Here is a 13,986-nt window from a genome sequence, read left to right as displayed (position 1 = left end):
CTCAAAGTTCAACAAATATTTCAATGATTACATTAATGCATAGCTTACTTGTTTCACATTTTTAAAACATATGACAATTGCCTAGTAGGCAATAAATCATTTCATCATTTTCATATAGATAGCAATATTTCATAACTTGAAATTAATTCTGACATTGAAAAATATGTAGAATCATGTAACATAAGCTATATATTTAGCAAACTTCTTGAAAGGCAACAACCACTTTCCATCAGAGATCACCAAGAAGTTTCAGTAAAATGTTCCTATTGATTTTGATCTTTTTTTTTTCCAGGTAAACAGTATATTGTGGTATATTCCTTAAGTGGTTCAGAATATTTCAGTTCCAATTAAAAATATCTGGAAAATTAGTCTGTACTAATCATTTACAGTCAACAAGTTGTCATACTCACTTATTCCTTACAAAGACTCTTCATTACATGAGTTGAGTTTAGGGAATTTGTTAACAGGTCACTTACCCGAGGGCTTCCCTGGTGGTTCAGTGGTAGAAGAATCTGCTTGCCATTGCTGGAGACACACGTTCAGTCCCTCATCCAGGAGGATCCCCTGGAGAAGGAAAGGGCACCCCACGCTAGTGTTCTTGCCTTGAGAACTCCATGGAGAGAGGAGGTTGGTGAGCTATGGTCCCACCAACAAAAAGTCGGACACGACTTAGCTACTGAACAGCAACAACACTTACCTGAAGTTGTGCGATCCTTCATTACCTTAATCAAATCCTGAACTGGAGAGCTTATGAAGACACCCCACTATGGATGCCCTGGAGCAGACTGGCCAGAAGACCCAATACTAAACATGTCAGTTCAGTGACAGGAATGAGTCCTGCTCCATTACTAATGGAAAGATTAATCAAAACTGATTATCAATCCTTTCCAGTTAGATTTAGGTAAGGATTTATAGTAAAAATAAAAATGGGTCTATGAGCTGTTGTCTGCAGCATCTAACAGGCTTTCCTTTTCTAGTTTTTATTTCATTTTTCTCTTTTCAAGGATAGAGATAAATAGTTTACATAAATTGCAAGTCCTTTTTAGTTGAAGTCACTGTCTCCATATGACTAAGTCTTAGACTATAGCCAAACCTTGTTATATTGCCATTTTGATCAAGCTTGTATACATGGTTTAAGCATATTTTTCTTGAATCACAAATTTTTGGGAATCTACCCAGATTTCAGCCACACTGGTTGGGGCCTTACCAGAGAAGCAATTGGAACAATGCAGTTATTATGTACTCAACAATAAATATTGAACTGAATTTATCTGGTATATGGAAGTTTCAGGACATCAAGGCTATAGAATTTGCAAATTATGGTCTTTCTTGGCAAAGACATTTAACAAAAGTAGAAGGGCATCTGTTGCTTTAGCCTACCCAGCATCCATTTATTCTTCTTTTTATACATGCAAAACTATTCTAAGCACTTGAAATCTATACATGAATAAAATGAATATCCCTTTTGCAAGGAATTTTCATTCCAGTGGACAGAGACCAAGACAATTCATATATAAATCATATGACTCCTGGGGGAAAAAAGCAGTGTTCTTGTTTTCAATGCAGGCTGCAATATTAAATATGATGTCTGGCCTCAGATTTGAATAAATACGTGGAAGATGTTAATGAAAGTTAATCATCCAGATAACTGTTGAACAGAGGTTCCAGGAAGAAGGAACAGTGAGTACAAAGTCCCTGATGGAATGATCAAATAGAGAAAAAACAGGATAATATATGAGAGAGCACCCTGTATTGATGAAAGTATGTGTGACCTTGAGTAGGTGAAAGAGGATGGCATCTGGTGCACAAGTGGGGACAGGGAAAGTGTGTGTATGCATGTGCATCAGTTGCAAGAAGCTCACAGTCTCTGAGAGATTTCACCAACAGTTCATTCCTTACTTAATATCAGAATTTATAACTGTGAATGAGGAAAATAACTTCTGTCACTTTTATTTGATAGTGATTTTGGTTTTTAATTAGATTGTTTTTGCTTTTAAAAAATCTTGTATTGGAGCATATTTGACTTAAATGTTCTGTTTCTGGTATACTGCAAAGTGACTCAGTTACACATGTACATATATCTAATCTGTTCTTTTTCAGATTCTTTTCCCATATAGATTCTACAGAGTAGAGTTCCCTGTGCTATACAGTAGGTCCTTGTTGATTATCTATTTTATATATAATAGTATAAATATATTAATTACAACTTAATTTATCCCTTTGGTAACCATAAGTGTGTTTTCTAGGATTGTCTTTTTTATTTTGTAAATAAGTTCATTTGTAGTGGAATCATTTGTATGTGGGATCATTTTTTAGATTCCACATACAAGTGATATCATAGGATAGTTGTCTTTCTCTTACTTCACTTAATATGATCATCTCTAGATCTATCCATATTGCTGCAAATGCCATTATTTCACTCCTTTTTATTCCTCAGTAATACTCCATTGTATATATGTACCACATCTTCTTTATCCATTCGTCTATCTACAGACATTTAGGTTACTTCCATGTCTTGATTATTGTAATTAGTTCTGCAGTGAACATTGGGGTCCGTGTATCTTTTTAAAGTGTGGTTTCTCTGGATATATGCCTGAGTAGGATTGTTGAATCAGATGGTACCCTAGTTTTAGTTCCTTAAGGAACCTCCGTTCTGATCGCCACAGTGGCTACACCAGTCTACATTTCCATCAGCAGTGTGCCGTACACCCTCTCCAGCATTCAGTGTTGGTAGAATTTTTGGTGATGGCCATTTTGAATAGTATGAGGTGATGCCTCATTGTAGTTTTGATTTGCATTCTCTAATAGAGATGTTGAGTATCTTTTCATGTACTTACCTTTTGGCCATCTGTATGTCTTCTTTAGAGGAACGTCTATTTAGATCTTCTGTCCATTTTTTAAATTTATTTTTTTGCTCTGGAGGTACATAAGCTGTTTGTATATTTTGGAGATTAATCTCTTGTCCATCCTATCATTTGCAAATATTTTCTCCCAGTTTGTGGGCTGTGTTTTCATTGCTTATTTTTTCCTTTGCTATGCAAAAACTTGTAAGTTTAACTAGATCCCATTTGTTTGTTTTTGCTTTTGTTTTCATTATTTTCAATGGTGGATCAAAAAAGATCTTGCTGTGATTTATCTCAAAAAGTGTTCTGCCTGTGTTTTCTTTTAGGGTTCTACAGTATCTGGTCTTACATTTAGGGCTTTAATCCCTTTTGAGTCCAGGTGACACTAGTGGTAAGGAACCCACCTGCCAATGCAGGAGACGAAGAACCTGGGTTCAATCTCTGAGTCAGGAAGATCCCCTGGAGGAGGGCGTGGCAACCCACTCCAGTGTTCTTGCCGGGAAAATCCCATGGACAGAGGAGCCTGGTGGGCTATGGTCCATAGGGGAGCAAAGAGTCAGACACAACTGAAGCAACTTTCCATGCATTCACAGTGTTAGAGAATGTTCTAATTTCATTCTTTTACATGCAGCTGTCCAGTTTTCCCAGAAACACTTATTGAAGACATTCTTTTCTCCATCATATATTCTTACCTCCTTTGTTGTAGATTAGTTTGTGTGATTAGACATAAGAGATGTGGGTTTGATCCCTGGGGTCAGGAAGATCCCCTGGAGAAGGGAATGGCAACCCATTCCAGTATTCTTGCCCAGAATATCCCCATGGACAAAGGGTTACAGTCCATAGGGTCGCAAAGAGTCAGACATGACTGAAGCAGCATAGCACATGTGATTAGAATCAGATGCGAACCAAGTCTTTGAGATAAGGACTGAATTCCACATTGGGCATTTTCCATTGCATTTTCAACATCCTTAAAGTTAAATTTTTATAAAATTTACAATAAAAAATAACATTTAACAGATTTCGAAGAACATTTCCACCAGTATTTTGTATCATTTTGTTTTTTCTTTATATGTTATTTCATACAAGAAATGTAATGCATTACTCATAATATTGTGAGCTTTTTTTAACCAAAGTTAAATATCATGAAATAGCATTATGAAGCCTAGTTAAACATTTTAATGTCAGCAAAATGTTCTATCAGAATGATGAACTATAATTAAACATGAAACTTTCTGTAACCATTCAGGTCAATTTGACTTTTTCATGAACATAATGAAAAATATTTGAGCAAAAAGAGCTTTTGTGTGTCTCATATTATTTTTCAGACATTTCAATACATGATAACTTCTTAAAAACATGAATGTCAACACTTCTGGCATACATTTCCAAAATGCATTACAAATTTATTCCGATTATCCCAGTTTCAAATATAATAAATAACTTAAGCTCTTTATTCTTCAGCTCAGTTACTCAGTTGTTTCTGACTCTTTGTGATCCCATGAATCGCAGCACAGCAGGCCTCCCTGTCCATCACCAAGTTCAGGAGTTGACCCAAACTCATGTCCATTGAGTCGGTGATGCCATCCAACCATCTCATCCTCTGCTACCCCCTTCTCCTCCTGCCCTCAATCTTTCCCAGCATCAGGGTCTTTTCAAATGAGTCAGCTCTTCGCATCAGGTGGCCAAAGTATTGAAGTTTCAGCTTCAACACTTTATTCTTTGTTGTACCAAAATATTCCTTAAATATCTAATAATAGCTATCTGTAATTAAGTTGTCCAGTTAGTTCTCATATTTTCCCACATTGGCATTCCTAAAGTCCAAAAGGGTAGAATAAAAGATGAAAATTTATAAACTGAAAAAAATACAAGAAGCTAATATTTCTCATTGATTCATTAAGTCATCTGGGAATTGTCCCAGGTAATGCCAAATAGATGGGTTTTTTTCCAAGTAGATATTTGGAAGGGTATGAAAATATGAAATAATCTAATAGTCCAGAATAATAATTGTCAATCATTATTAGCCTATTATTTTATTCTTATCATTTTTATCCTGATAGAAAATATTTAATGAATCATGAATGTTGAGCATTGATTCCTCCCTAAATAATGAAATTGGTTGTAAGACTGAAGAGGCAAAATTAGTCTATATGCTAAATAGTCTGGGCCTACTAGAATTTTCATTGGAAGGACTGATGCTGAAGCTGGAACTCCCAATCCTTTGGCCACCTGATGCTAAGAACTGACTCACTGGAAAAGACCCTGATGCTGGGAAAGATTAAGGGCAGGAAAAGGGGACAACAGAGGATGAGATGGTTGGATGGCATCACCGACTCAATGGACATAAGTTTGAGCAAGTGCCAGGAGTTGGTGATGGACAGGGAGGCCTGGCATGCTGCAGTCCATGGGGTCACAAAGAGTCGGACATGACTGAACAATTGAACTGAACTAAAGTTTGTAAGAACTTTTAAGTAATACATAGATATTTGTACTCTAATAAATACTTCTGTAACATTTCTCTAACAAAATAGATAACACTATTGATTTGAATAACTTCAAGTAAAATACAGTGATTAAATCCAACATAAGCATAATATATTAAATACATGTTACATTAACTGCAGAAAAATGAGAATTAGAGAAATGTAGAAGATCTGTAAAAAAAAATTTTCTGGTTCAACATTTATATAAAGTAGAAACAAGAAAAAGCGAAGTCCACAAAAACCTGCACAGGTTAGATAAGAGAGAACTTTTATGGTAAGAAAATAAACTTTAAAATTGTGGATGTCAGAAGAGTATGGGTATTACTAAAATTGTGTCAATGATTGACATTCAGAAATAAAAAAATTATTTCAGAGTTAATTTTGATATACTTTAACAATGTTTACTTCATGGGCACAAATAATTGATAGGAAAAGTTTTATAGAATGGTATTACTCCATGAAGTTATGAAAAGAAATAGCTTTTTATTCCTGGAAGATAATACCACCAACTCAACTCTATAGAATTCTACTGTTTAAAATGTTTTAACTTGAATAACACTGGCCAAGGAATCGGAGAATTGGTATCAGTTTTCATATTTAGCAATATTTTGACTCTTTAATACATACTAAGAAAGATTTCATATTTAATAAAATTGTAAGAATAATCAAAATTATCACACTGACCTTATTTTACTCTAGTGCCACAGCTCAGCAGTCTTTGGAGAGGTAAGATTTTTGTCTTAAAGTTGTTTCTATATCCATGAAAATGTCCAGATGATTTTGAAATATTCAACTGGATGAATATGGTTGCTAGATCTTGTGAAGAAAAGACAACAGTAAAAGTATCCAAAACCTACCCCATGGAAACTCCACTCAGGCTAACAACTAACTGACTATTACAATATGCTTATTTAGATAAAAAATAAAATTGTATCAATAATACAATACCTCATACCATATAGAAAAGTTAATCCCATCTTGATCTAGGACTTAAATGACAAATACAAAGCCTTAACAAATTTTAGTTGACAATATAGATTAATATTTTTCTAAGCTTTGAATAGGGAAGTATTTTTAGCATCATTAAATACATCCCAACTGTAAAAGAAAATAGATAAATGTTTAGTAAAATAACATTTATTTATCCAAAGCTCTCTTAAATAAAATGGAAAAAAATAAGGTGTAAACTTGATAATACTTGGTGAAGATACTCGGAACACTTACAACTGACAAAGGGTTAGTGTCAAGATTACAGCACAAACAGGTACAGGTTGAAAAAAGAAAAGAGCTCCAAACAGAGTCATGAGCAGAAGACCTGAATAGGAATAAGAAAGACACTGAACCAATAAAAATATAAAGAGGTATTGACCATAATTTATTTAGCAAGGATTGGCAAAAGTTTTAACATCTCACATTGAGCACATCTTTCCCAGTACTTGACAATCAGGAGACCATCTAATTGCCTTTGAGAGGTAAGTTAGTAAACTGTTTTGGGAGACATTTTAGCTTTATCTTTTATAAAATTCAACATTAAAAAATATAACCTGACAATTCTCCTACATATGTCTTCAGAGACTACATTGCACATATACATCAGGAGTTACGCACACAAAAGTCCACAGCAGCTCAAGGCTGCAGACAGTCTACTACTCGTGAACAAGAGGGTGGTTACTGACTTAGCATTATTGTGCAGTATAATTGTGTAAAACAGAACAGGGCTACAGAGAGACACTCATGTAGATGAGTCTTAGCAATTGAAGTATCAGATAATTATAAACAGCATAATACCCATTTTTTTATGTGTAAGTTAAAAACAACTAAAAGAATACATTTTAAAGGATATTTCTGTTTGTACCTATGAACTTACCAGGTGGTGCGGTGGTAAAGAATCCACCTGCCAGTGCAGGAGATGCAAGAGACACGAATTCAATCCATGGGTCAGAAAGATCCCCTGGAGAAGGAAATGACTACCCACTCTAGTATTCTTGCCTGGGAAATCCCACGGACAGAGGAGTCTGGCGGTCTGCAGTCCATGAGGTCATGAAGAATCAGACACAACTTACCACACACACACACACGTATATACTATACTTAAGTATATGTATAAATACACACATGAAAACAGAACCATTTGCAAAGTCATGGTAATAATAAGGTAGGGGAGCCCATGTTAGAAACAAGGCAAGAGTGCCAAGATAGAAAAGATTCTGTCAAATATTCTAGAGTCCATGTGGATGTTTATTATTAAATATGTGAACTAATTTTATAATTAAAAATAATATTACTATGTATTCATGCATATATACAAAATAATTTCATGCCTAAGAATGTGTTACACAACAAACAGGCTTGTTTTTAGAGATTTTCTTATTTCAGTCATCATACCTGAAGCATTTTTCTATTTTGCTTTCAGCTTGATGATTTCCTGAATCAGATCCATAAGCTCCAGAGATCTTTGAATGAACAGAAAGAAACAAATGAAAACTTGGAAATTAAACTTAGGCACTTACAAAATCGGTAATTATTTCATAAAACATGTTGAATTCAAGATTGGGACCTTAGATAAGGAAATCTTGATGTTTTATCCCTCGTAATTTCCTTAACAACCTGAATATCCAATGACAGATGAATGGATAAAGAAGATTTGGTGCATATATACAATGGACTATTACTCAGCCACTAAAAGGAATGAAACGGGTTCATTAGTAGAGATGTGGATGGCCCAGAGTCTGCCCATCCATATAGAATGAAGTTAAGTCAGAAAGAGAAAAACAAATGTCATACATAAATGCATGTATGTGGAATCTAGAGAAATGGTGCAGATGAACCTATTTCCAAGGCAGAAATGGAGACACAGGCATAGCGAATGGACATGTGGATGTGAGGCAGGTTGGGACAAGCTGGGAGACGGGGATTGACATATACACACTACCCTGTGTGAAATAGATAGCTAGTGGGAACCTGCTATAAACACAGGGAGCTCGCTTGGTGCTCTGTGATGACCTAGAGGGGTGGGATGGGGTGGGGAGGGAAGGAGACCCAGGAGGGAGGGGACATATGTATACTTCATTATAGAGCAGGCACAACATTGTAAAGCAATTATATTCCAGTAAAAAAAAAAAGTAATGTAGATATTAGAAACATTAAAATAAACTTAAATATATAGGCTGCTTAACTCTTATTAATATTTGTCCTAATAAATGTTACATTATAATAAAGATAGTTTAAATATCACACAAAATCAACTTTAGTTCTAAAGGAATAAAATTTCTGAAAGACAAAAGGAGCTTTCAGAATACATTTTACATAAATAGAAGGAGTTATAATACTTGTAAGAAAATATAAGTTGTAAGCCATTCAGTTCACTGGACAGTGGATAAGAGAATCACTGTACTTAAGTAAAGCAGTGGTTTAAGTAATTGATAGACAAAAACACATATGCATAATCTATATGGTAGGAGTGGTATGTTCTGTGAAAAATGTTTTCAGCCCAGAGAGATATCAATCAATTTGGGATAGTTCTTCATAAAAGGTAAAAGTGGACAGAGGTGTCAAATACTATGGATTTACACTCCAACTGATACAAATAATCTCAGAAAAGTAATGAATCACCTGGGACTGACGTTAAGGAAAAGCAAAGTTGCTCAAACTGAGAGGGCTTTTGACTTTCATCTGGATAAATAGTTTGCAGTAACGTCTTGGAAAAGTCCTCCAGTATTGGAAAGTAGTATCAAGGTATAAATCAGGTGGAAATAAAGCTGTGATTTCCTTTCAGTTGCATGAACAAAAGCAAAGCGCAAAATTGCACATAGAGGAGTATTTGAGACTTTTATAAAGTATAGTTTACTGCTTTATTCATATTTATGTTTAGTTTTTAGATAAAGAAATTTATTTAAACAACATTATGTAATCCTACCTCGCTATTTCCAAAGTAGCGGACCTGGTCTTCCTCTTTTCCCATTAGTGGGGATGAATATTTATTAATCGATTTGTAAATAAAGCTTTCTCTTGTCTGATCATCTAGTTTGTCTCTTTGTAAAAGACTGTATCGTTACCTCTAGGCCCAGGGACAAAGAGGCCAGTCAGTGGCCTTCCACTGACCACTGCATGTGCCCTTGCCAGGGGTGGGGTCCCAGGATGGGCCCCACGACCCGTAAAGTTCTATTAAGCCTTGTCTTAAGTCTCACTTAGTTCTTAACAAAAATTGTTTGGCCAATTTGATTTCATTTTTACCTGGAGACAATTTCCTACTTTGAGACTGCCTTCTCTATGTCCTCTGAAATCTGCTTTAAAATTTTATTTTTTTCACTTATTTTTCTCTTACAAACACTCATCCCACAGGCTTGGACATTCTGCCTGGGAATCTTGCTGATTAGACCCACAGGTTGACCACATGTTTTAGTTTCCATGTGCTCACAGATGACACTGTTCCTCATCATTGCAACAATGCACAAATGTCTCCCTGTCTCCAGTGGCAATGGCTTCACTGCTTTTACACCAGCGCTAATAGCCTCTTTACCATCTTTCCAGTGTCTACTTGTCAATGTCCCTAAACCAGTGCCACCTATTTTGTTGTGGCAGCATCTCACGTCCAGATACCAATGTCTGTTTGAGATCTCTAGTGCTGCAACATGAATTAACCCCAATATTTAACTGCCTAATACATTTACCACAGTTCTTTGGGTTTGCTCCTCCATGTAGATGAGGTGCGGTTTACTCTGGCAGCTGCATTCCACAGAGCTCTCTGGGGTTAGAATGTCCAAAATAACCTCACTCCTATACCTGATACTTCAGCAGGGGTGAGAAATGGCCATTGTTTGTTGGGTCTCTCTCTTGTCCTGAGGAATTGTCCTGGGGAGTTTCACAGTGCCCCTTCCTCCAGATTCTATTGGCATAGGTATCATGACATTTTATCCCCAAATACTTTTATCACGTCATGTCAGTCGTCAGTCGTGTCCAACTCTGTGCGACCCCATAGATGGCAGCCCACCAGGCTCGCCTGTCCCTGGGATTCTCCAGGCAAGAACACTGGAGTGGGTTGCCATTTCCTTCTCCAGTGCATGAAAGGGAAAAGTGAAAGTGAAGTCGCTCAGTCATGTCCGACTCTTAGTGACTCCATGGACTGCAGCCCATAAGGCTCCTCCATCCATGGGAGTGTCCAGGCAAGAGTACTGGAGTGGGTGCCATTAAATGTCTTTAAAAAACATCTTCCTGCAAAATCACTATATGCATTATCAGATCTACAAAAATTCACAGTTCTAGCCCCCAGCTGATTAGACTTTGCCCCTGCCCACATTCCTCCAGCTAAATCAGATACACTTTGCTATATTATTATTTCTGTGACCTTGAGCATGTTACTTATTGTAGAACTCGAGAACACCCCCTTAAGGACTGAATAAAATAATGTTTAAGAAACATCTGACAGAGCACATGACATTAATAAATATGCAAAAAATATTAGTTTATTCATCTCACTCTACTTTTTAAGAGGCAATTTCCTCCAGAGAAAATACATTTAGAAAGCAAATTTTTATGGAAAGAAAATATACTGGAAAGAAATCTTGGAAATGCCTCCCAGAAAAATGTTAAATACTAATGCTACTTGCCCTTGACTTCAACTACATAAATCTTAGCTTCCTATTAGGTATGTTTTCTTACTGATTTTGAAATGTCTTTGTATGATTATTCACATTTTCACTAGACAGCATTTATAGTAATAATGATCTTGACATTATATACCTGAAACTCCATATATTAGACTAGAAAAATGTCAGGAACAATATTATGATATAAAAAGATAGGCATTAACCAGTAAAATAAATGTCAAATTTTCTGTTTAAATATTATTAACTCTCATTGTAGGGAAATGCTTAGAATTGTACGTATCAGAAAACTCTCAGAATAAAAGAAAGTTGAAACCTAAATATTTTAATTAGAACACTCATAATCACATTAATGAAGAAACCTCAGTACTATTTTAAAGAATACCCCTTTGCATTAATTGTAATATCAACCAGTTTTAAATATAAACATTTAAAAACAGAATTACAGTAACAGAAGCATAGTTTATATTGAGCAACCTAAAAAAAATGATATCACAATGGGGAATGTTTATTATTATATTGCTGCTGCTGCTAAGTCACTTCAGTCATGTCCGACTCTGTGCAACCCCATAGAGAGCAGCCCACCAGGCTCCCCCGTCCCTGGGATTCTCCAGGCAAGAACACTGGAGTGGGTTGCCATTTCCTTCTCCAATGCATGAAAGTAAAAAGTGAAAGTGAAGTCGCTCAGTCATGTATAACTCTTAGTGACCCCATGGACTGCAGCCTACCAGGCTCCTCCATCCATGGGATTTTCCAGGCAAGAGTACTGGAGTGGGGTGTCATTGCCTTCTCCATATTACCACTGATTTATGTCAAATATGAAATGATATATACAGAATATGTGATTTCTATCTTATGACAGTGCTCTTGGAGAGGTTTATAGAAACATAGGAAATGGGTTGTTAGCTTACTTTAAATCAAACTTGAAAATATGATATTGTCTTCAGATCCCAAGAGGAGCTTTAGAGGTTAGACTTTAAAGATTAGTGTCCAACGGTCGCAAAGAGTCAGACACAACTGAGCGACTGATCTGATCTGATCTGAACATACACATTGTACACATTTCTGTCTAAAATGCAAAGAACTTCTGTGTGCCCCCTGGCCTGGCCCCTGGTTACTTCTAAGACTGAGAACTGTGGCTGGTGTGGGAAGGAAATGATCTCTAAACCTTCTCACCTTGGGAAGTGAAGTGAAATGTAAGTCATTCAGTCGTGTCCAACTCTTTGTGACCCCATGGACTATAGTCCATGGACTTCTCCGGGCCAGAATACTTGGTACCTTGGTACCACTCTCTTCACTGTGGCTGAACTTCAGGTAAGACACAGTGAAAAGCGTGAGAATGATACTGTTTCTAATCTGAATACATATTCATCTTGTTGGCATGACCCATTTCTAAAGACGTACACAGGCTATTTTTCTCTGCCTTATAAATTGTTGTGAAGATAGTAATATTTTCTAATGTTACCTGCAAATATCTAGTTTCTATACCTTCAAATAAAGGCTAAATTTTATATTCATTTTGAAACATAACTAGTGAAGGAACATTGAAAATTTCTACTCTCATGGAGGAAGATTCTACTGGTTAGAAAAGAATAATTTTTAGAGATATGTTCATACATCTATTATATGCAATATATCCACCAAAGAAACAAAAACACTACAAAGATTTATTCAGAGCAAACTAACAGACCAATATAATTTTTTCTACAAGCAGCTTGGTAAGTTTAACTAGGAAAACAATTTCTATACTGAAAGTAATATTGTTCTTATTTGAACATATCTCACCTTTGAATGTATTCTGTTGGGGGAAAATAACTCCTCAGTCCAGCTTGAACCATAAAGTGAGGTATCAATCTTTGGCAAATATAATGTGAAAGAGATTGTCCTATTCAACAGCTACATCAATGCCTCAGATAAACAAAAGTAACAAATATATAATTCTACATTATTGTGTTAGAAATAAAAATGGTTCTAAAGAGAATGTAATCAGGCAAAATTTAAAGCATAAATCACATAGTAAAATATACTGATATAAGAAAGGGCTGCTGAAACACAAATATTAACATTGGATTTCATTTTTCACCCTATAGGCACTATCTTACCTGCTTTATGAGATAGAAATTAGAATCCCTACTTTATAGGTGAGAAACAGTGGCTTTAATGAATACATGATTAACTTAAGTGTCATATGCAAGTCTGTGGATTGGAAAAGACCTTTCACTTTAGACCTGTCAGAATTACAGAACTGATGGTTGGAAACTCAGACGTGCATAAGACATTTAAACAATTCATTTCATCCTTTAAAGTTTCTGTTTTCTCACCTGTAAAATGGAGTTAACAATGCCTGTTAAACCTAACCTACCACTTAAAAGAATTAGAAAAAGGACAAACAAAACCTAAAGTCAGAAAAAGGAAGAAATAATCAAGATCAGAGAGGGAATAAAATATATATTAAAAGAACAAGAGAAAATCAATAAAACAAAGAGCTGGTTCTTTTAAATGATAAACAAGATGTACAAACCTCTCACCAGACTAACCAAGAAGGAAAGAGATAACCCAAATAAAATAAGAAATGAAAAAGGAGACACAGCAATGATACTGCAGAAATAGAAAAAACTACAAGGGAATACTATGAACAATTATATGTCAAAAAGTTCAGTGACCTAGAAGAAATGGACAAGTATCTAGAAACATACAGTCCACCAAAATGAATCACTAATAGGTAATTTGAATAGACCACTCACTAAAAATAAAATAGAACCTGTAATCTAAAAACTCCCTACAAACAAAAGTCCAGGACCAGATGGCTTCATAGGTGAACTCTACCAAACATGCAAAGAACTTATCCTTCCCAAACTCATCCAAAAAACTGAAGAGGAGGGAACACTTCCAAAGACATTCTATGAAACCACCATGACTCTAATATCAAAACCAGACAAAGACATCACCAAACAAGAAAATTACAGGCCAATATCTTTGACTATAAATGCAAAAATTCTCAACAAAATATTAGCAAGCCAAATCAATAACATATATAAAGGATCATACACCATGAAGAAG

General features: G+C 35.6%; 1 protein-coding gene across 1 annotated transcript in view; it reads left to right on the top strand.

Moving 5' to 3' along the window:
• CCDC102B (coiled-coil domain containing 102B) overlaps positions 1-13,986 on the top strand; it is a 227,602-nt gene that overhangs the window by 182,049 nt on the left and 31,567 nt on the right. Inside the window, exon 7 of the mRNA XM_055559652.1 lies at positions 7,737-7,840. Within this exon, the coding sequence (XP_055415627.1) occupies positions 7,737-7,840 (104 nt within the window). The remainder of the gene's footprint in view (positions 1-7,736; positions 7,841-13,986) is intronic.

The sequence above is a fragment of the Bubalus kerabau genome, chromosome 21 (assembly GCF_029407905.1).
Source record: "Bubalus kerabau isolate K-KA32 ecotype Philippines breed swamp buffalo chromosome 21, PCC_UOA_SB_1v2, whole genome shotgun sequence".
Taxonomy (NCBI): domain Eukaryota; kingdom Metazoa; phylum Chordata; class Mammalia; order Artiodactyla; family Bovidae; genus Bubalus; species Bubalus kerabau.
The sequence above is the reverse complement of the archived record's forward strand: the minus strand, read 5'-3'. Positions and strand labels throughout refer to the sequence as shown.